Source organism: Alnus glutinosa, chromosome 1 (assembly GCF_958979055.1).
Source record: "Alnus glutinosa chromosome 1, dhAlnGlut1.1, whole genome shotgun sequence".
NCBI lineage: Eukaryota > Viridiplantae > Streptophyta > Magnoliopsida > Fagales > Betulaceae > Alnus > Alnus glutinosa.
In genome coordinates, this window is record NC_084886.1 from 43096779 (window position 1) to 43118788 (window position 22010).

General features: G+C 36.5%; 6 protein-coding genes across 6 annotated transcripts; 2 read left to right on the plus strand and 4 right to left on the minus strand.

Annotated features, from left to right (window-relative positions):
- Window positions 1–909: 909 nt before the first annotated feature.
- On the minus strand, window positions 910–2437 carry LOC133882764 (shewanella-like protein phosphatase 2). Its single transcript, XM_062321983.1, has one exon. It carries the CDS (start codon window positions 2289–2291, stop codon window positions 1092–1094), a length of 1200 nt encoding a protein of 399 aa, XP_062177967.1. The 5' UTR covers window positions 2292–2437; the 3' UTR covers window positions 910–1091.
- Window positions 2438–2564: 127 nt separating this feature from the next.
- Window positions 2565–6090, plus strand: LOC133882783 (uncharacterized). The gene is made up of 3 exons (XM_062322004.1): window positions 2565–2842; window positions 3466–3603; window positions 5666–6090. The coding sequence occupies exons 1-3, from the start codon at window positions 2714–2716 to the stop codon at window positions 5843–5845; spliced, it is 447 nt and encodes a 148-aa protein (XP_062177988.1). The 5' UTR covers window positions 2565–2713; the 3' UTR covers window positions 5846–6090.
- Window positions 6091–6285: 195 nt separating this feature from the next.
- LOC133882775 (shewanella-like protein phosphatase 2) lies at window positions 6286–7795 on the minus strand. Its single transcript, XM_062321991.1, has one exon. It carries the CDS (start codon window positions 7665–7667, stop codon window positions 6468–6470), a length of 1200 nt encoding a protein of 399 aa, XP_062177975.1. The 5' UTR covers window positions 7668–7795; the 3' UTR covers window positions 6286–6467.
- Window positions 7796–7903: 108 nt separating this feature from the next.
- LOC133882791 (uncharacterized) lies at window positions 7904–11740 on the plus strand. The gene is made up of 3 exons (XM_062322015.1): window positions 7904–8222; window positions 8469–8606; window positions 11275–11740. Exons 1-3 carry the CDS (start codon window positions 8094–8096, stop codon window positions 11452–11454), a joined length of 447 nt encoding a protein of 148 aa, XP_062177999.1. The 5' UTR covers window positions 7904–8093; the 3' UTR covers window positions 11455–11740.
- A 330-nt stretch (window positions 11741–12070) lies between these two features.
- Window positions 12071–14559, minus strand: LOC133882801 (uncharacterized). Its single transcript, XM_062322025.1, has 2 exons — window positions 14433–14559; window positions 12071–12529 (listed from the first exon to the last, which is right to left on the minus strand). Exon 2 carries the CDS (start codon window positions 12482–12484, stop codon window positions 12278–12280), a length of 207 nt encoding a protein of 68 aa, XP_062178009.1. The 5' UTR covers window positions 12485–12529; window positions 14433–14559; the 3' UTR covers window positions 12071–12277.
- A 1172-nt stretch (window positions 14560–15731) lies between these two features.
- On the minus strand, window positions 15732–20077 carry LOC133882847 ((+)-neomenthol dehydrogenase). The gene is made up of 4 exons (XM_062322068.1): window positions 19940–20077; window positions 19552–19810; window positions 16784–16966; window positions 15732–16214 (listed from the first exon to the last, which is right to left on the minus strand). The coding sequence occupies exons 1-4, from the start codon at window positions 19999–20001 to the stop codon at window positions 15801–15803; spliced, it is 918 nt and encodes a 305-aa protein (XP_062178052.1). The 5' UTR covers window positions 20002–20077; the 3' UTR covers window positions 15732–15800.
- Between the last annotated feature and the right edge of the window lie 1933 nt (window positions 20078–22010).

Sequence of the window (22010 nt, forward strand, 5' to 3'; positions counted from 1 at the left end):
AGAACACAACAACTCAGGACCATTTCTGGATCTTGCAAAATGGGATTGATCAAAATGGCCACCAAGTGGATATCTTCTCCCACATGTTACTCAAACTATATCACCCGAATCAAAGTCTGCTTGGCTTTTATAGACTTCCTCTTTTGAGGATTTCTTTTTGCCATTCACCGATTCCCACAAAATTCAACCTCGCTAATAATGTCACTTCCTATCGAAGCGAAGAATTCACACCAAATGTTTTCGCCATAGAGCTACTAGTATTCAAATGCTTTTCTTAACCTACTCAAACAACTTCTCCTTCCTCTTCCCTTTCAACAATTAGATAAAACTTCGAGTTCTTGAACCTAGAATCCTCGTCCTCACTCTTTTTAACAAATCTCATTCCGTCTAGTTACATTTGATAATCCTTGTTGACTTTTGGTTCCCCACTCTACCATATATCAATAACGAAGTCATACAACCTCAAAAGCAGTATCTGAACCCACCATTGTGATGATTTCAACAATGGAATCATATATGGATAAAGGTCATGAGACATGGCCTAGCAATTTATGATTTAGTTGACAGAGTGTATTATGCAGAATGCCAAGACCAAGTTAGTGTAGCTAAGTCAATCTATTGAAAAAAAAAATTGTAAATAATCACAATGCAAAAGATCTGACTTATTGATATAAGCAGCAAAGACCCATTGACAGGCCAATAAATAGTATAGCTCATATAGGCCCAGGCAGAAGAGCATATCTACTAAGGTCATGACAGATTGACAAGTTGTTTATAATTTATGAGAATGTATGAATATATTCATAACTTAGAATGGCAAAGTTGAATTCCTGTAGCTAATACATATTGATAGATGTAGCTTAATAGCAGGAACTCAAATAGTCTTCAAATAATCACAATGCTAGAGCATTATTTGAAATGAGAGTTAAATTCATATTTTCAAATGCTCAGAATGCTACAGCCTACAGCTATGTTTTTCCTGGTCTAATTTCCTACAACAACAATTGATTTCAAGCAAAGATTTACAGTTCTATAGACCACCAAATGAAGTTCCAATGAGATACAATTATAAGGTTTAGATACTCAAACTCTTAGGCCTTCACTTCCACTTGTGTCGGTCCACGATCCGGGATCAACAACCCAAGGCCTTCCTTCCTCTCACTATGCAAAGAAACTTTATACTTGTTCTCATACATCGGATTAGACGTCAAAATCCGCAACTCAGAATCCCCTCTAATCTCCAAAACCTCCGGCAACCCATTATTACACCCCTTCGACATACCAACATCAATCCGTATCGCCCGGTTATCACAAACACCATTGATCCCAACCTCCTGAATCGTATGCCCCATTATCATTCTCTTAGCCCCCGGAATTGTGGCGAGCACGTGTTCAAGAGCTGAACAATCGCAATTCTTCGCCAACTCTTCCGAAAACTTCCTCAACCACACCACCGCATCCCTGCCCCTACAATACCTTGGTGCGTGTTTCTGCCCCAACCCATTGATCCAATCCCTCACCTCCTCATTCATCCTCTCCAACCCATACTCAACATGTTTCGCCAAAAGCCCGCCGTGGACGAAAATCGAGTCTCCGATAACCAAGACCGTCGCGTTCTGGGACAAAAACCGCCTCGATATCGGCCCACTGGGCCGTAGCGCGGCGATTCTCGCTCTGAAAGCCTCATCGGAATCTCTGAGGCCGCGAAAAGCCAATGGGTCCTTGGGCTTTTCCAAACCCTCGCAAAGACCTTTCATTGCTTGCCCCACACGGTACCACTCCGCCCAAACCTCAAACTCCTCCAAACCCTCCTTCGTCACGTACCGGAAATCGCCCTCCACGTTCATGATCTCGTGGTTGCCGTTCATGGTGATCACGGTCCCGCCGGTCCTCGCCGCTTGCCGCTTCAGTCTCTCCAGGAAGTACAGGATCTTGAGCTCGTCGCCGCCGCGGTCGAGCACGTCGCCGATCTGTACCACGGTGGCCGACCCGCCTATCCATTCGTCGGAAGCGTCGATCAGATCGGCGAGCCTGAGCGCCTCCTTGGACTTTTCGAGGTCGCCGTGGAGATCGCCGATCGCGACCAGACGGCCCATCGGGGCCGGGTAGCGGGTCCGCAACGGAGGCGAGGGTAGAGAATCGTCAGGGGCAGTTTCGTAATTGAGAGGGTTAGGGTTTGGGGGCAGGAAGAGACCGCCGCTGACGGAGAAGTCGATGAAGGTTTCGACGAAAGCCGTGAGGAGTTTGGGGACGTCTTCGCAAGTGGGCGTGGCCGCCGATTCTGTGCCCATTGTCTGCGTTTTCTTGTTTGTATTGCAAATTGGGTTTTGCTGCAACTGCGACTATCTATGGAGCATGAGAGACAGTGAAGGTTTTACGGTTGCGTTTCCGTTTACGTTTCTTTACTTTGACTTAATCAGCGCCTCCCAATACTTTTGAATTAAGGAATTTTCGTATAATTGTATTGCTCAGAAGAAGAAAAGAGAAAAAAAAGCAAATATCTGCTGAATATAAAAGAAAAATAAAATAAAATGTTGGGCCAAGCTGAGCCGAGCCCTTGAGGCCGGGTATGGGTTGGGTCGGCGGTTTGTTGGTTTTGAAATCCAGTAGCTATCGAGGCAGGCGGAAACAAAACCCTAAACCCCAGGGGAGTAAAAGAACTAGCTAGATTGCAATTTGCAAATGCCTTAAAAACCTCAGAGAAAACAGAGAGATGGATCACATTGCAGCAGCTGAGGAGCGAATTGTGTCAGAGCGAGTACGGCAAAAACTACACCAAGTCAATTTAGCCGCTAAAGAACATCTTTCTCCTATCCAAGACCATGTCAATTTCACCCTTCAGGTTCTCTCTCTCTCTCTCTCTCTCTCTCTCTCTCTCTATACGCATTGGTTCATGGAGTTTTCTGGGTTGTTAGATTGTTATTCTGATATGGGTGTACTTTATATCTGATGGGTATTTGTTCATTGTTTCTTCTATTTAATTTCTGAGAACCTGGTGAAAAATAAATGGATGGGGAATTGGACTCCATTTGGTTTCTGAGAAAAATTAATTAATTAGGATTTTTTTTGACAATCTTAAAAGTTTTGGTCTTTTGGACTTGAAGAGAAAGCAGAACCCATTTCAAAGTGTACCTAGTGCGACTTTTTGGCTTATGTTTTTCGATCCATCTTAAATTTTCAAAAAAATTCAGTTTCTACGAATGAAAACATTGTACAAAGCAAAAAAACTTCAGGTTAAAAAAATTATTTCAATTCTTTTCCTCAGTTCTTTCAACATTCATATGGACTGGTATGTATCTGTCGCATACAATTGCCGAGAAACTCATATGAACAAAGCCATATCATCAATGTTTGATTACTTTTCAAAATTTCCCATTCTTATACTTTTTTGGCTACAAAATGGGGATACTAATTATATCTTTAAGCTGTTATTTGTCTTTAATCAATTGTTCTTTTTGCCTGCAGCAAGCATACTTCAAATGCGCGTATGAGTGCTTTGATAGGAGAAGGGACCATGATGAGATCAGCAATTGTGTAGAAAATTGCAGCGTTCCAGTTGTTAGATCTCAACAGATGGTTGAGAACGAGATGGCCAAGTTTCAAGTAAGTTATTTTCCTTTTATTTTTCGCCATTTTTATTTTTATTCAGTTTCTTTCATTGATTCTGTTCGTTTCAGAGCAATTTATTTCCTGTCAAAATTTGATGTCCGAGAAAAAAAAAATTAGATGCAAAGAAACTTGTTTTTAGGATATGTTGCTGAAAAAAACATGATACTTTTCACGATTTTTTTTCTTTTAAAGGATGCTTGATTACCTTTGAGGGGACAATTTTCTGTCCAAACAAACTGAGTTGAGCTTTAGGTTTAATGTGATTGCTTTTAATTGGAGCTTAATATTTAATATTATAATTGAAATATGTACAGTAAAATCTGACTGTTATTAGCCTCGTTCTTTTCTTCAATGCACTTCCGTTTCTTTACTTTTTTTTATTTATACATTTGATTTTTTTAATCCCTTAATTGGTTTTAGCTTGCATCATATGTACTCAGTCCTATCTTTTTCACTTGAATTTATTGAGGACAGAAAATGTTTTTATTATTATTATTATTATTATTATTTTGTTCAAATTCAAGTTACGGGGATCCCAGGCTCTTAATTGTTTTAATCTGGAGAATGCCAATAACATGAATTTTTTTTTTGTCAAAATATTTCAGGGTAACTTGTCCTAATGTGAAGCGTGTTTACCTCTACTTTTTCGTGTTAATGATATTTGACAGATGGGTAATATAAGATGACATGAAAGATCCATTTAATCCATGGGTTTTGATGTTGGTAAAACCTTTATGTTACAACTTAGTTTCTAGATCTACATTTTATTTGTTTTATGTCCAATCGATTGAAGATATTGCCCTGCATTTGAATCTCCCTACCTGCATAGAAATATGGTTATGTACTCTTTACATTGGGATTTCCAAGTTATTATATATGCGTTTGTTTCTTTCTTTTCCTCTGAATTGAATCTCTACTACTGGGCTGCAAAAAAGCTTTTATTTGATGTACCATTTTCCAAATTAAAATCTGACCAAATGTGAGAGATGCCTCATTGACTCAACCTTTTAGCTCACAGAAGATTACCTCTTGGGATGACCCTATTCCCAATGGCCAAGGGTCAGTAATTAAGATCTTGTCTGGTTTGACTTTTAATTGAATTTCTAATTTTATTTGTTGTGAAGATAACACCTTTTTCATTCGTGAATGATCAGTAAAAAGAAGTAATTGGGATTGGCCTTGATATGGTTACCAATACTTATCCTTGTACTCAAGTAGACAAATTATGTAACTAGTAACAGCATCAGGTGTCATGGATAGATGCAACTTCCTGCATTGTAAATTCCTGATGATGGGTGATTGTATAAAAATTTGGAAGAGTGGACTTGGTTGGGTGTTTCAACATGTTAAATTCTATCAACTAGCTTGCAGAGATAATGATTTTAGTTTTGAAGTTGATTCAGTCGTACACGAAAACTGTGAGCATGGAAAGAATGTTTGCTTGCTTTGCTTGTTACAGTTCATCTTGCTAGCTTTGCTTGTCATATAAAATTCAGGTGTTTATCTGAAGTCACGTAAAGATATTTGGCAGTAAATGTGAGACCGAGAATAATTAATCTTTTATGGATATTCCTCTTGGAAATATACTACATATTTTCTAAAGAGTAATGTTTATTGCACAACTCTTACACAACTTTTGTACAACTCTAACTACTTTTTTTTATGATCAACCATTGGATTTGTTTTCCTACATGTGGGCCTTAAATTATTCAATGATTGATCTTAAAAAAAAGTTGTTAGAGTTGTGTAAAAGTTGTGCAAAAAACATTACTCTTTTCTAAATGTTTGTGGGCCTTGCCGTTTTAAAATTCAGGAGCACAACATGTGTAACTAGCAGAGTCCACAGGGTAATTCTTCATGAAATTCCTACACTTTTTGATCCACCAATTGCATCAAGAATGTGATGTCGCACCATATATATATGTGTTTTTGTGCATGTGTATGCATCTAATTGCAGACCCCGCACCATATATACGTGTACGCATTTCCTCTGGCCGTGCTGAAGCAATTACTCCTTGCTAATATAGATTGTCAAAATTTCGTATTTTGGATGCAGGAAAGGATGAATAGATCCCTGATGGTCTGCCAAGATAAGTATGAGTCAGCTAAGCTCCAAAAGAAACCTGGTGCCCTGAATGAATTGGAGTCCTGTGTTGATCAGTCAACCCAGGACAGTATCAAGATGCTGCCACATCTTGCTGGAAAGTTGAAGGCCTCCTTTTTCATCAGTGATTAAGTGAAAAGAGTAACCTCATTTTTTTTTATCATGTTTAAATCCTTGGTAACTGATAAAGATTGGTGGAGGACACTGAATCCCATTTTGCAACCCTCTTTTGGCTTGAAGATCAGTCACTCTTTTCTCAACTCTAGCCTCCAATTGATGTTTTGTAATACTCAGGAAGTTTTGAGGATCGATCCCTCATTTTTTGGAGACATGCCGAATCATAATATAGATGTAAGAGTGAATATTTGTTACGTGTAGCCACACGGCCAAGGCAGAAGAGCATATCTACTAAGGTCATGACAGATTGCCAAGTTGTTTATAATTTATGAGAATGTATGAATATATCATAACTTAGAATGGCAAAATTGAATTCCTGTAGCTAATACATATTGATAGATGTAGCTTAATGGCAGGAACTCAAATAGTCTTCAAATAATCACAATGCTAGAGCATTCTTTGAAATGAGAGTTAAATTCATATTTTCAAATGCTCAGAATGCTACAGCCTACAGCTATGTTTTTCCTGGTCTAATTTCCTACAACAACAATTGATTTCAAGCAAAGATTTACAGTTCTATAGACCACCAAATGAAGTTCCAATGAGATACAATTATAAGGTTTAGATACTCAAACTCTTAGGCCTTCACTTCCACTTGTGTCGGTCCACGATCCGGGATCAACAACCCGAGGCCTTCCTTCCTCTCACTATGCAAAGAAACTTTATACTTGTTCTCAAACAACGGATTAGACTTCAAAATCCGCAACTCAGAATTCCCACTAATCTCCAAAACCTCCGGCAACCCATTATTACACCCCTTCGACATACCAACATCAATCCGTATCGCCCGGTTATCACAAACACCATTGATCCCAACCTTCTGAATCGTATGCCCCATTATCATTCTCTTAGCCCCCGGAATTGTGGCGAGCACGTGTTCAAGAGCTGAACAGTCGCAATTCTTCGCCAACTCTACCGAAAACTTCCTCAACCACAGCACCCCATCCCTGCCCCTACAATGCCTTGGTGCGTGTTTCTGCCCCAACCCATTGATCCAATCCCTCACCTCCTCATTCATCCTCTCCAACCCATACTCAACATGTTTCGCCAAAAGCCCGCCGTGGACAAAAATCGAGTCGCCGATAACCAAGACCGTCGCGTTCTGGGACAAAAACCGCCTCGATATGGGCCCACTGGGCCGTAGCGCGGCGATTCTCGCTCTGAAAGCCTCATCGGAATCTCTGAGGCCGCGAAAAGCCAATGGGTCCTTGGGCTTTTCCAAACCCTCGCAAAGACCTTTCATTGCTTGCCCCAGACGGTACCACTCCGCCCAAACCTCAAACTCCTCCAAACCCTCCTTCGTCACGCACCGGAAATCGCCCTCCACGTTCATGATCTCGTGGTTGCCGTTCATGGTGATCACGGTCCCGCCGGTCCTCGCCGCTTGCCGCTTCAGTCTCTCCAGGAAGTACAGGATCTTGAGCTCGTCGCCGCCGCGGTCGAGCACGTCGCCGATCTGTACCACGGTGGCCGACCCGCCTATCCATTCGTCGGAACCGTCGATCAGATCGGCGAGCCTGAGCGCCTCCTTGGACTTTTCGAGGTCGCCGTGGAGATCGCCGATCGCGACCAGACGGCCCATCGGGGCCGGGTAGCGGGTCCGCAACGGAGGCGAGGGTAGAGAATCCTCAGGGGCAGTTTCGTAATTGAGAGGGTTAGGGTTTGGGGGCAGGAAGAGACCGCCGCTGACGGAGAAGTCGATGAAGGTGTCGACGAAAGACGTGAGGAGTTTAGGGACGCCTTCGCAAGTGGGTGTGGCCGCCGATTCTGTGCCCATTGTCTGCGTGTTCTTGTTTGCATTTCAAATTGGGCTTTGCTGCAACTGCGACTATCTATGGAGCGTGAGAGACAGTGAAGGTGTTACGGACTTACGGTTGCGTTTACGTTTAGGTTTCTTTACTTTGACTTAATTAGCGCCACCCAAGACTTTGACTTAAAGGAATTTTCATATAATTGTATTGCTAAGAAGAAGAAAAGAAAAAAGCAAATATCTGCTGAATATGACAGAAAAATAAAATAAAATGTTGGGCCAAGCAGAGCCGAGCCCTTGAGGTCGGGTATGGGTTGGGTCGGCGGTTTGTAGGTTTTGAAAACCAGTAGCTATAGAGGCAGGCGGAAACAAAACCCTAAACCCCAGGGGAGTAGAAGAACTAGCTAGATTGCAATTTGCAAATGCCCTAAAAACCTCAGAGAAAACAGGGAGATGGATCACATAGCAGCAGCTGAAGAGCGAATTGTGTCAGAGAGAGTACAGCAAAAACTACACCAAGTCAATTTAGCCGCTAAAGAACATCTTTCTCCTGTCCAAGACCATGTCAATTTCACCCTTCAGGTTCTCTCTCTCTCTCTCTCTCTCTCTCTCATTGGTTTATGGAGCTTTCTGGGTTGTTAGAAGATAGTTATTCTGATATGGGTGTATTGTATATCTGATGGGTATTTGTTCATTGTTTCTTCTATTTAATTTCTGAGAACCTGGTGAAAAATAAATGGGTGGGGTATTGGACTCCATTTGGTTTCTGAGAAAAATTAATTAATTAGGGGTTCTTACAATTATTTTCTCAATGATCATTGCCTGCAGCAAGCATACTTCAAATGCGCGTACGAGTGCTTTGATAGGAGAAGAGACCATGATGAGATCAGCAATTGTGTAGAAAATTGCAGCGTTCCAGTTGTTAGATCTCAACAGATGGTTGAGAACGAGATGGCCAAGTTTCAAGTAAGTTATTTTCCTTTTAATTTTCGCCATTCTTATTTTTATTCAGTTTCTCTCATTGATTCTGTTCGTTTCAGAGCAATTTATTTCCTGTCCAAATTTGATGTCCAAGAAAAAAAAAAAATTATATGCAAAGAAACTTGTTTATAGGATATGTTGCTGAAAAAAACATGATACTTTCCACGATTTTTTTTCTTTTAAAGGATGCTTGATTACCTTTGAGGGAACAATTTTCTGTCCAAACAAACTGAGTTGAGCTTTAGGTTTAATGTGATTGCTTTTAATTGGAGCTTAATATTTAATATTATAATTGAAATATGTACAGTAAAATCTGATTGTTATTAGCCTCGTTGTTTTCTTCAATGCACTTCCGTTTCTTGACTTCTTTTTTTTTTTTTTTTTTTTTATTTATACATTTGATTTTTTTAATCCCTTAATTGGTTTTAGCTTGCATCATATGTACTCAGTCCTATCTTTTTCACTTGAATTTATTGAGGACAGAAAATGTTTTTATTATTATTTTGTTCAAATTCAAGTTACGGGGCTCCCATGCTCTTTGTTAGGGATAAAATTAACCCTAGAGACACGTGGACTCAGAAACATCTCGGATCTATGTCTCGGACATTTATTTCGACCAGTGAAGAAAAGATTGCCTAGGTATAAATAGATCTCGGAGGCAAAACGACATCTCGGTCTTAACACTCCAGGTTACGGTATATGGAACGTCCCGAAATCTCCTAGTCTGAATAGGGCGAGCATATCTCGGATATTTGTGTCTCGGAGTAATAACGTCTCGATATATCCCGAGATCTCCAGGTCGGAGCGAACACGTCTCGGATATCATCGCCTCGGAGGTTAGCTGAAATGTGCTACAGACTTCTAAAAGGTGTCATGCGCCACGTCCGTCTTAGAGTGAGATAAAGATAGAATCCCAGAAGATCAGGGATAAACTACAGATCCATAATTTATGGGATAAAATGGTTATTGACATGGAATCAAGTTCAAAGAAGTACAAACGCGATCAACTACGGACTTCACACTCCTACTCGAATTCCTTGAAGATATAGTTAAAGTTCAACCAGGCTAGGACTCAAACTCCTAATCCAACTAGGTGTCAAGAAGGTCCGGCCTATAAATAAAGACCGTCACACCAGGTATAAGGACGAACTCTCGAAGCTCTTGAGATTAATATTCAGAATACTCTGCAGAAAACTTTTTAGACTGACTTAGGCATCGGAGTGGGCGTGGTCGGCACCCCCGACGAGTTGTTTGTTCCTTTTTGCAGGGTTGAGGTATTCGGTAGAAATCAACAGCGAATCTTCAGGCGACACGTCACCATACCGGAAACTGTACCAACACTCTTAATTGTTTTAACCTGGAGAATGCCAATAACATGATTTTTTTTTTTTTTTGTCAAAATATTTCAGGGTAACTTGTCCTAATGTGAAGTATGTTTACCTCTACTTTTTTCGTGTTAATGATATTTGGCAGATGGGTAATATAAGATGACATGAAAGATCCATTTAATCCATGGGTTTTGATTTTGGTAAAACCTTAATGTTACAACTTAGTTTCTAGATCTACATTTTATTTGTTTTATGTCCAATCGATTGAAGATATTGCCCTGCATTTGAATCTCCCTACCTGCATAGAAATATGGTTATGTACTCTTTACATTGGGATTTCCAAGTTATTATATATGCGTTTGTTTCTTTCTTTTCCTCTGAATTGAATCTCTCCTACTGGGCTGCAAAAAAGCTTTTATTTGATGTACCATTTCCCAAATTAAAATCTGACCAAATGTGAGAGATTCCTCGTTGACTCAACCTTTTAGCTCACAGAAGATTACCTCTTGGGATGACCCTATTCCCAATGGCCAAGGGTCAGTAATTAAGATCTTGTCTGGTTTGACCTTTAATTGAATTTCTAATTTTATTTGTTGTGAAGATAACATCTTTTTCATTCGTGAATGATCAGTAGAAAGAAGTAATTGGGATTGGCCTTGATATGGTTACCAATACTTATCCTTGTACACAAGTAGACAAATTATGTAACTAGTAACAGCATCAGGTGACATGGATAGATGCAACTTCCTGCATTGTAAATTCCTGATGATGAGTGATTGTATAAAACTTTGGAAGAGTGGACTTGGTTGGGTGTTTCAACATGTTAAATTCTATCAACTAGCTTGCAGAGATAATGATTTTAGTATTGAAGTTGATTCAGTCGTTCATGAAATTTGTGAGCATGGAAAGAATGTTTGTTTGCTTTGCTTGTTACAGTTCATCTTGCTAGCTTTGCTTTTCAGATAAAATTCAGGTGTTTATCTGAGACCGAGAATAATTAAGCTTTTATGGATATTCCTCTTGGAAATATACTACATATTTTCTAAATGTTTGTGGGGCCTTGCCGTTTTAAAATTCAGGAGTACAACACATGTAACTAGCAGAGTCCCCAGGGTAATAATTCTCCATGAAATTCCTACACTTTTTGATCCACCAATTGCATCAAGAATGTGATGTCGCACCATATATACGTGTGTTTGTGTGCATGTGTGTGCATCTAATTGCAGACCCCGCACCATATATGCATGTATGCATTTCCTCTGGCCGTGCTGAAGCAATTACTCCTTGCTAATATAGATTGTCAAATTTTCGTATTTTGGATGCAGGAAAGGATGAATAGATCCCTGATGGTCTGCCAAGATAAGTATGAGTCAGCTAAGCTCCAAAAGAAACCTGGTGCCCTGAATGAATTGGAGTCCTGTGTTGATCAGTCAACCCAGGACAGTATCAAGATGCTGCCACATCTTGCTGGAAAGTTGAAGGCCTCCTTTTTCATCAGTGATTAAGTGAAAAGAGTAACCTCATTTTTTTTTATCATGTTTAAATCCTTGGTAACTGATAAAGATTGGTGGAGGACACTGAATCCCATTTTGCAACCCTCTTTTGGCTTGAAGATCAGTCACTCTTTTCTCAACTCTAGCCTCCAATTGATGTTTTGTAATACTCAGGAAGTTTTGAGGATCGATCCCTCATTTTTTGGAGACATGCCGAATCATAATATAGATGTAAGAGTGAATATTTGTGAATTTAGCTCACGACAGACTTAACATAGATGGCTTGAAATTCTTCTGATATTGTGCATGTTTTCTGACATCTGAATGGTGGAAGTGGCGTTTATTGGCTTATACAACCTTCGTAACTTTCATTTGACGAAATTGATAGATACAAAACTGACTTCCATTTTGATAAAGGACATCGCTTCTTTACTTTTAACCCCATCCTCTTTAACGAAATACATTATACTCCAAAATTTCATGCGTAAAAAAATCTCTGTAAAAGCCACCAGCCTACATTTTCCCATTCCTTTTGATACAAACTCAAAGCTGGTGGAAAAACCGACAAAGCTTGTGAATTTATATATCTGGTTTCCATTTTTGCATACTGATCAAATACACCAAAATGTATAAGAAAAAAAATTTCATGAAATTGCCTGAACCATCAGATTGAAGAACAAAACAAAGTATTGAGAAGCTTTCTTTCACAAAATTAACATTTGCTTCTGTACCACTCAAATTGAAGAGAAACTAAACTCCGTTCCTGGTAATATCTTTCACAAAATTAACAATTGACTCAGTTCCTGATTACATTATTACAAAACTGATTACAAGATTAAACCTTTGATGGCATACTTGGGTCAACCGCTTCCTTGCTTTTCTGCTCTTCAAACTTGTCTATAGCCATCTGCAGTTCATCTGTACCTCCAACAGCTCTCATGGTGTAGAAGTACACACCAAAGACAAATGCTGTCAATCCTCCGGCAACTACAAGATTCTTTGTCTTAGGTGCGAGGCTCCTATATCCTGAAAGCCCAGCCATTCTCAAGCAAAAACTCAAAGAACTTTCTGGTTTCTCTTTTGAGTCCTGCAATCCAAGAGATTATATTGGATTAGTCTTTGAAAACTAGATGGTATTTGAGATTCAATCTGACCTCATAGAAAACAAAGAAATCATTACAATTACATAGTGTAGGCTATTTACTACTTGGACTGCAGAATATTGATAACACAACTTCCAGAGTCCCAAAGGCACATCAGAACAGATATTGAACTAAGGATTATCAAACAGCATACAGCAATTAGGCAATGTAAGATATCAAAAAGAAATAATGGTTCAATTGAGAGACAATGCAGTCTCGCCAACTTCCCACAAGCAAGAGTATCTACCATAACAGAATAAACAGTGCAATTGTCGATGTATTGAATAAATTCACAATCGAAATATTGAACTATGGATTATCAAAAACCTGTAGGAACCAAAACAAAGTAACGTTATATTGGAAGAACTCATTTATAAACCAAGAGACTTGATTGAACACTGGATTTTTAATGGTAAATCATCTTTTACTGAATAAAACACATCTAGTTCTGATAATACTTGTAAAGTGCAAAGTTGCTACCACATGCTTTCATATTGGTCTAAATAAAATTGTGGTGGTCTAAACCTCTAACAAACAAGAAAAGAGAAGGGCTCCCATAACATTATTTCTGTGGGAAAATGAGAAAGATAACTCAAGGTTAAGAGATGGGTTGTGCCCCCTTGCCGTTTTTAAAATGTTTATCAGAATATGGGGGGAAGGGGAATAGAAACTATGCACAACACAAGTAAATAAAACATTAATGATAACTTGGTGGAGATGCAAAAACAACCAACAAAGCCAAACCCCTTCTTTTGAGGTCGATTGAAAAGGCATGATAAAAAACAAAAAAAAATGCTGGCTACATATGGTATACTTTCTAATCTTATATAAATATGCTGCACTGGTTCCTCCAAATTAAAAGAGTTACCACATAAGATTAATTCTCAACAGCGCTTTGAGTCCTGATAACAGTCTAAGATAGTAAGATATAATATATCCAGGCTGCTGAGCATTACACAGTATCAAACTTAAAGACATTCCGCTGAAATATATAATAAAGATTGGTATTTCATGCATTTTGTATTTCTTCCGACTACATAGCGTCACAATCACTCAATACCATAAGAAAATGGACCAAATCAAACCCATATATGTAAAAATAGTTTATACAACTGTCTAAAATGAAATCAAATGAAATCGTTATTACCTTTTGATATTCATAAAACAACATACCAACTAAGTCTATAGGCATCATAACCACATTTAATTTACAATGTCTAAACAATACAACCTCAACATTTCTAAACCTTTTCAATCGCCCTGCCGAAATCACACTTTAGCCACACCAAGCACTACAACGCTTACTACAAACACATAAAGATGTGCACTTTTCGGTTACTGGGGAAAAGTAAATAAAAATTCGAATCTCACAACTCTGATTATTCTATTTTCCAATTTAAACACTCCAATTTTCTTTTACCATCCAAAGCAATAGTTCTCAAAAAATTTATCAGATACCAAACAAAGGGCTAGGATCTGGGTTCAATCAACCAACACAAAACCATTAAAACCCAAACCCAGAACTCAAATTTGACCGCGTCGATCAACAGAATCGAGAAGGAACCAAACTTATCCCATGTTTGGTAACCGAGAAAACGAGGAGAAAAAAAATTAAAGAAGAGGAAAAGGAAAAAATCTAAATTTTTTTGGGTCTTTAAGTTCTTTATCCATTACTTTTACAATTTATAAAAACAATAATCAATCAATCAACTCCAACACTGAAAGTTTCAATTTTCTTTTACCATTACCGGATTTTCCTTCTCAACAACCAAACATAGCTAGCGCAAAGAAAAAACCCAATCAAAATCCAGAAATAAAAAGTGAAGAACAATTAGATCAGAAATGAACCTGGAATCTGGAATTGGTAGAGCGTCAAAAACCACTGCAAATCGTTTTGGGGTTTTTGTATTTCACTCGAAGCGCTGTGGTGAATACTAACGTGCACCGAGTGTGACAGGAGTCGGATGGGATTTGTTGTTGGGCCGAACTTAAGACTACGAGTGGTTCGTTGGGGGCCCATGGGCTAATTGGGACAAGGTTAGCCTTGTATCACTGGCCCAGTTTGTATACGATGAGCAATGTTAATTAGTCTTTTTATTAGGAAGAACAAGATGTGATCACAACATCTAGAGCACAAAAATGTTTGTAATTAACAAAAAAATAACAACACCATCCATAATTATACTACCTTCTATCTCCTTCATATAAGTACTCAAATCATTTCTTTGTTCTGCATAAGAAAATTTTGTCAATTCTTTTGAGAGTGGTTAGCGATATTATAGTTTTTATAAGTTCTTACAAATTGATATGGAAATTTACGTAACACTTACTATGCCAGTCATTAAAATATGAATTACCATTTGACAGTATGTATATTTGCACTCTTCTTGACACAACGCATTTTAAAGTCGTGATGGTCATGAACCCATCAGAACTCCGTAATTAAACGTGCTTATATGTAAGAGTAGTACTAGGAATAATATATAATGGGTTATTAATGCGTCATTTCCAGGATGCAACATCTCAACCATATATTATTATCTATCTATGCTCAAATCTTAAGCGGGACAACACTTTTAATTTAGAATAATGCTACATATTACACATCTATCGTACCTCAATTCTATTGGGCTAATATGGTAGTATCCATCAACCTTTGAATTTTTTATTTTTATTTTTATTTTTTAATAAGGCATGATAATCATTATCACATCAACTCAGTGAGATGATGGTATAGTATGGAGAGCAATACTCTTTAATTTATAAAGTCAATGATGATACTCTTGATCATTTTCACATGCATTTCACACAGTCAGCTGATGTGATGTATTTTAAGTGACTTCCCATGTCAACCACTACTAAAAAAAATAAAAAATAACTTAAAACACGTCATTTCAGCGAGTGTGAAAGAGGTATGAAGAGTAGAATTACTCTTATAAATTACAAGATAATGGATTATTAATTAGATGATGACAAATTTTATATACTACACCTACATTTCACTAGGTTGATACGACAGTGTCCATCAATCTTTGAATTTTATTTTTTATTTTTTAACAATAATGGCTCATGATGATACTACCACATTGATATATATATATATATATAGCTACTATATATCTTAATATATATATATAACGAGCGAGCTAGGAATTATACTTCATGCATGATAATATTTATTTAAAACAAAAAACACAGACAATTAATCAATATTAATTAGAGTTTTGCGTGAACAATAGTAGTACTACTACTACCGGGTGTGCCACCCCATAGAAAAAATTGAGCAGTTGGCAGGAGCTCCGGTGGAAGCAAGAGCAGCCTCGCCCCAACATCGGCCGCGTCGTCCGGAGTATGGTTGCCCCTACCACGAGTCATAGCCGTCTGAGTGAAGCCAGGACAGAAGCTATTCACACTAATATCACACCCTTTGTACCGCTTTGCCAAAACCCTTGTGTATGCATTCAGTGCAAGCTTGGACACTGCATAGTCTGTCCATAACTCCGGCCACCCTTCCCTCTCCCACGTTCCATTCCTTACATTTTCAAGAAACAAACCCACCACACCCTCAATATGCTCCTCCGACAAATTTTCTCTCTCTAGTATCTTTTTTATGTTAGGGTTTTTCAGCTTCTGCATGCATTCGATCAAGAATATCAATCATATATAGGTATAGTACGTTAGTTACAAGTATATTAATGCTAAAACTATATATATACATATTAGGAGATGATATGAGCAAGAAAAAGAGTGTTGTCAGCTAGGATTGTATTGCAACCTTTACGACAAGTTTCTTACAAACTAACCTAACAATTCATGTAACACTTACCTTATCAGCCACTACAATGTGAGTCGGTCAATATGATACTTACTACGTATACAAATTAACGTGGCAATACACGTGAAGTGTGCCACTAAATTGTAAATTGCCATGTGACACTTTTTCCCATAAAATATAGGCAATATTAATAAGTACAAAAAGACTCTAATCATTAATTAATAACACATGTATGTACATAAGAGAAATCGGATCCTAAATGAACGGGAGATGAGCTAGCCGGTTCTTAAAAAGGAAGGGAAAAATTGTCTATAAAAAAATTGACAATTTTACCCCTCTTTTTTAAAGGACCGGCTCCTCTCCAGTTCAAATTCGGTTCCACGTAAGAATGGGTGTAGATTTGAAAGCATTATCTGTCACTTACGTTTAGTGAGCCAAGTCTAGAGCTAATATTAAGAATCCGGCTTGTAGAAGGCGAGCGACGAAACATGGGCAGGAGAGCCTCAGTGAGTAATTTGGCTCCATAAAAATTGGTTCTGATCACCGTCTCTGCATGCTCCACTGAATTCTCATTGATCTCATTGAATGTCACACCGGCATTGTTCACCTAAAAATATATTTGGACGATAAATTTCTCACCAAATTAACTGACACTACTTGAAGAAAATCACGAAACATAAATATAGACGATTTCAAGGTAAAAAAAGAAGAAGCAACGATTAGTCAAACGTTTGAGGATAGCGTCTCGCTAACCGATAGTCTTTTCTAAAATTCAAACCATACGTACACAAAGGCCTTTTCTTTTTGTAATGAGAGTAATGCTAAACGCACTTTATTTTCACATTTTTTTTTAGATGATTTTTTTAAAAATCGTTTTAAATTTAATGATAGTTTTAAAAACTCTTTAAAACTACTTAAAAATGGGTATAAAAAAATGTGAGTGTGGACAAGCAAGAGTTGTAACTTATGATTAGATAAAATGAGAAATAGGATATGTGATAGATATATAGTGATCTATCTTGATAGGCTCTATATTTTTATATTGTTTACTTATTGGAATGAAAATCAACAAAATTTCACATCAATTGTACGAGCGCCAATCAGTATGAAGTGACAACTAAAACATATGCATGTTCTATGTAATACGTACATGTTTTATGTAACATCATGTCTAGTCCTCTACTGCATTATATTCTGTATGCAGATTTATTTTTTCACCTTTTTAATCGGTTAGTCAGTGTAAAAAAATTTCATTTTTTAAGGTTTAATTAACTCATACAAAATATTAATAAATATTTAATTAATATATTTTCACTCAATCATATTAACATATAAAATCATTGCGTAAAGCTAGTTATTAACTTATAAGAGCGTTTATATTGAATTCTCTACTTCAAGCTTTTCTTTAAAATTTTAATAAAACTTACAAAATACACTAATATTTAACAAACTCTTATAGTCAATATCGTTAAATTTAACTCTTGTTAATAATGTTTTCTAAATGTAAAGAGTCCAAAAGGGGAAGTTAATTTTTTTTTTTTTTTTTTTAATTTTCTTTCTCATTAATTAGTACTTTTTCTTCTTTCCTCTCAATTAAAACAGATTATTAATGCAAATAGTCCAAAATTTTGTTTCAGCAATAAAATATAAAATTTAATTAAAGCAAATAAATATTTAAAGAGTTTAATATCTAATCATTTTGAAAAGTGGCTAATCAAATTAATTAAAGTAAAATTTTGAAGATAAATTTTTTTAAAATAAAAAAGGAAAATTAAAGAGTTCAACATAAATGCTCTCTTGCTTTAAATTTTAGACTTTTACCGATAGAAAAGAGTGAAATTAATTACAATATATGGCAGAAGATCATTAATGCTAGTTGTTCAAATTAATGAAAGAGTGGTACTGTTCAGTATAATACAATTAATACGGAAACTGATCTTCTTCGGTTCATTTGAACCGGAGAACGAGTATTTAGTTCTTATAAAAGTAAGAGTATAATTGTTTAATTTTTTTCACATTTTATTGAATAATTATGCCCTTACTTTTACAAGAACCGGATACTCGGATCCAAATATAATTAATACTTTGTAAGAGACCTCACACCTCTCTCTCTCTCTCTCAAAATTTTCAAAATCGAGGTAAATAAATAAAAATAAGATAACAGTATGCATGTGACATCTCTCATGTTATTTCATATATACGTAAATTAATAAAGATAATAATAACAATCTGTTGAAATATACTTTTAGTCAACTGGATAATAAAAAAATTCTTTAATAACCGCAGGAAATTAAATCATCAGTAAATGCATTACAAAGCTAATATATATATATATATATATATATATATATATATATATATATATATATATATATATATATATAACACGCCTAAAGTATGATAATAATTTATATATATATATATATATATATAAACACGCCTAAAGTATGATAATAATTTAATTATTAACACCAGCTCATGTCTCTTGCATTAATATCTTTCATCAACCATATTTAATTGGGAAATAAAATTTCCACTGCAACAACAACTGATATATTCCTCCCTTGTAACTTTTTTCTTATTTAATTAAAAAAGAAAAAAAAAAAAAAGAAAAAAAAAAGACACTGATATATATTATAATGTAGGCCTGCGAGAGTGGTCCGGCTTCTCGCTGGACGTACACATGCAAGGCCGTATGAAACGGATCGATCAATAATCCAATAATCACTGAAACTATTCATAAGTACCAACAGACGCAATCACCATTAATTAATTACTAATTTTAAGAAAATCATTTTCAATATTCTTTCCCAACCATGCGATTTTTGGGACCAAGATTCCCTGCAGTTTCTTGAATTAAGAAATTTAAGACGTTTTAAATATCGAGACGTTGGAAAAATGTCATGTATTAAAAAAGTAGCATATTATCGAGACAATCATTAAATTTTTTTTTTACTTTTGTAAAAACAGTTCTTCTTCATAAAATATATAAAAAGTAAGAAGTTAATAAAAATATAATTAATAATTCTCAACGATATAATGTCACATTTAAAGTATTTTGATGCTTAGAAACGTAATTTGAGGAGGAATCTATCCTTTCATTAATTTCTTCAGCTAGAATATCGATCTCGTGCACATGCAATTAATTATAATATATATAATAGGTGCTAGCTAGGTAGGGTAGCTACTTACGAGGATATCCAAGGATCCAAATTTGATCTGGAACAATGATACGAAGGTGTTGATTGAAGCAGGGTCGGAGACATCAAGGCGAAAGAAGTGTACGTGAAATCCTTGGGTTCGCAGTGCCTGAGCTGCCGTGCTCCCTCTCTCTACGTCTCTAGCAGTTAAGATTACAGTCAGTCCCACTTCTGCCAACCGCTTCACCAGCGCAAACCCAATTCCCTTGTTCGCTCCGGTCACTACAGCCACCGTCTCCTCCGACCACCACCTTGATCACCATCATCAAATTAACAATACGTTAATTAATTACAAATTAATTACCATGCATGTAATTAAAACGAGAGAGAGAGAGAGAGAGAGAGAGAGAGAGGGTGTTTAATTAGTGTTTCATAATTACCTGGTTGAGGGGAGGGAATTCGGAGACGGAAAAGGGGCCTCCGGTTCTTTAGAGGAGTTCATTGCTTGGAAGCTAGACAAAATGGTGCAGTTAATTTGTTGTATACTTGTATGGAAGGGAGGGATTTGCTCTGTATGCTTTATATATATACAAAAGATATATATATATATATATATATATATAGAAAAGATACAAGTGCGACGGTGGCAATAAATATTATAGAGGCCAGGATGAGGAACGTGTGGGGTTGGGCTTGTTTTGAAACAATCAGAGGGCCCTGATATTGACTTGTAAGAACAGAAGGTAGCCCTACCTCGCGTGGAATTTTGTTTATATTCACTTGCATGCGTCCTATTCCGAACATTTCGTGTAGCGTGGAATTTTGTTTATATTCACTTGCATGCGTCCTATTCCGAACATTTCGTGTATGTTAAGTAATTTTTTACGCGATTTGCGAATTCGATATATACACGATACAAAATTAGAATGTTTTGGTTTATGCTAAACGGGTTCGGGTCATAAATGAGTTGATCCGTCAACACGTTTATAACATGATTAGCTAAACGGGTTAACCCGTATAAACCGTTTACCCAATCGTATCGGGTTCGGGTTGACGGGTCTGCCTTGTTGACCTGAGCCTGACACGATAACCCATTTTGACAACCCTAATTTAGTGTTCGTTTAGGTTTACGATTTCAAAAAGTGTGATTTTAAAATAACGATTTTAAAATGTAAACGTAGTTAACCGTTTGACAAAATCATAAATTAGCCTTTAAAATTCCATGATTTCAAAAAAGCACATCCTTACCCGAGATTTGAAAAAACAGAAATCTACTTTTTAAAATTGCAATTTTTTAAAAACCCAATTACCAAACGATTCATTTTCTGCAATTTGATTTAAAATCACACTTTTTATCTACGAAATCTTAATCTCGAACACACCCATTGTCATTATTATTATCCTTAATATTAAGTGTTCTTCCAATATATTATTATTATTATTAGGATTAAATATTTTAAAGATACCTGTTGTTTAATGAGAAATCAAACCAACCATTCGGTTTTAAAAAGTATGACAGATAAAAAAACATAATTTATTGTTTAGTTTTTTTGTCTAATAACTTTAACGGCATGTTATGTCAAACTAATTATCAACGTGTTGCGAGTTGAGACATGAAATCCGAACTCAACACATTTAAACGTGTCATAAACGGGTCAACCCGTTTATACCCAAACCCGTTTAACTTAAAGTCAAACTCTATAACTTTGTGTGATGTTTGTATCGAATTCGCGAGTCGTGTCAAAAATTGTCAACCCTAGTCACATGTCCTATATCCCACATTAATATTATTTAAAGCAAAATAAAAATAAAAAGAGTTAAATAATACCTTTGAGTCCTTGACCCCCTTATGGTAAAGCAACTTACAAAAGGCTAATTCGGTTTCAAAATGTATCGTAGATGGTACCTGTCTTGATCCTAAATATTGAGATGGCACTTATGTTCACCTTTTGTCCATGAATTTAACAGAAATACACATCAAACCAATCAGAAACATGCCACGTGGCCTATATGCCTCATTACAAATTATTTAAAAAAAAAAATTTGGGCATTACATGGGCTAAAAAGCATTTACGTTGAGTTAATCAACGGTTATTTTGGCTATAGCCCTATAGGAAATTTGGGTGAAAAACTATTCACATTTGACTAGTTATTTTAGCAAAAAAAAAAATTGAGTTGCTACATTGCTCACCACATTTGGGGAGCATAAGATGTGATTTTAAATGGAGAGTGAAAAAAAAGGTGTTTTGAAAGAATGAATAGCTAAAATAGAAAAAAAAATAAAAAATGATTTTTTAGCATATATATATATATATATATATATATATATATATATATATATATATATATATATATATATATATATATTGTTCAATGGAATGTGAATTCTAACGTATGAATTAGGGTTGAATATTCCATTATGACATTGACAGCATAGTTTATTATTGTGCTTGTTTAAAACACGGTAAGAGGTAATTAATTAAGAGTTTGACAAGAAAAGTATGCATGCAT

Coding starts and splice junctions, on each gene's coding strand:
- LOC133882801 (XM_062322025.1), bottom strand. CDS start 12,484: ATGGCTGGGCTTTCAGGATATAGGAGCCTCGCACCTAAGACAAAGAAT.
- LOC133882783 (XM_062322004.1), top strand. CDS start 2,714: ATGGATCACATTGCAGCAGCTGAGGAGCGAATTGTGTCAGAGCGAGTA. Junction 2,843..3,465: donor ATGTCAATTTCACCCTTCAG/GTTCTCTCTCTC, acceptor TTTTGCCTGCAG/CAAGCATACTTCAAATGCGC. Junction 3,604..5,665: donor ACGAGATGGCCAAGTTTCAA/GTAAGTTATTTT, acceptor TTTTGGATGCAG/GAAAGGATGAATAGATCCCT.
- LOC133882847 (XM_062322068.1), bottom strand. CDS start 20,001: ATGAACTCCTCTAAAGAACCGGAGGCCCCTTTTCCGTCTCCGAATTCC. Junction 19,811..19,939: donor AATTCCCTCCCCTCAACCAG/GTAATTATGAAA, acceptor ATGGTGATCAAG/GTGGTGGTCGGAGGAGACGG. Junction 16,215..16,783: donor CTAGACTTGGCTCACTAAAC/GTAAGTGACAGA, acceptor GAATGCATGCAG/AAGCTGAAAAACCCTAACAT.
- LOC133882775 (XM_062321991.1), bottom strand. CDS start 7,667: ATGGGCACAGAATCGGCGGCCACACCCACTTGCGAAGGCGTCCCTAAA.
- LOC133882791 (XM_062322015.1), top strand. CDS start 8,094: ATGGATCACATAGCAGCAGCTGAAGAGCGAATTGTGTCAGAGAGAGTA. Junction 8,223..8,468: donor ATGTCAATTTCACCCTTCAG/GTTCTCTCTCTC, acceptor CATTGCCTGCAG/CAAGCATACTTCAAATGCGC. Junction 8,607..11,274: donor ACGAGATGGCCAAGTTTCAA/GTAAGTTATTTT, acceptor TTTTGGATGCAG/GAAAGGATGAATAGATCCCT.
- LOC133882764 (XM_062321983.1), bottom strand. CDS start 2,291: ATGGGCACAGAATCGGCGGCCACGCCCACTTGCGAAGACGTCCCCAAA.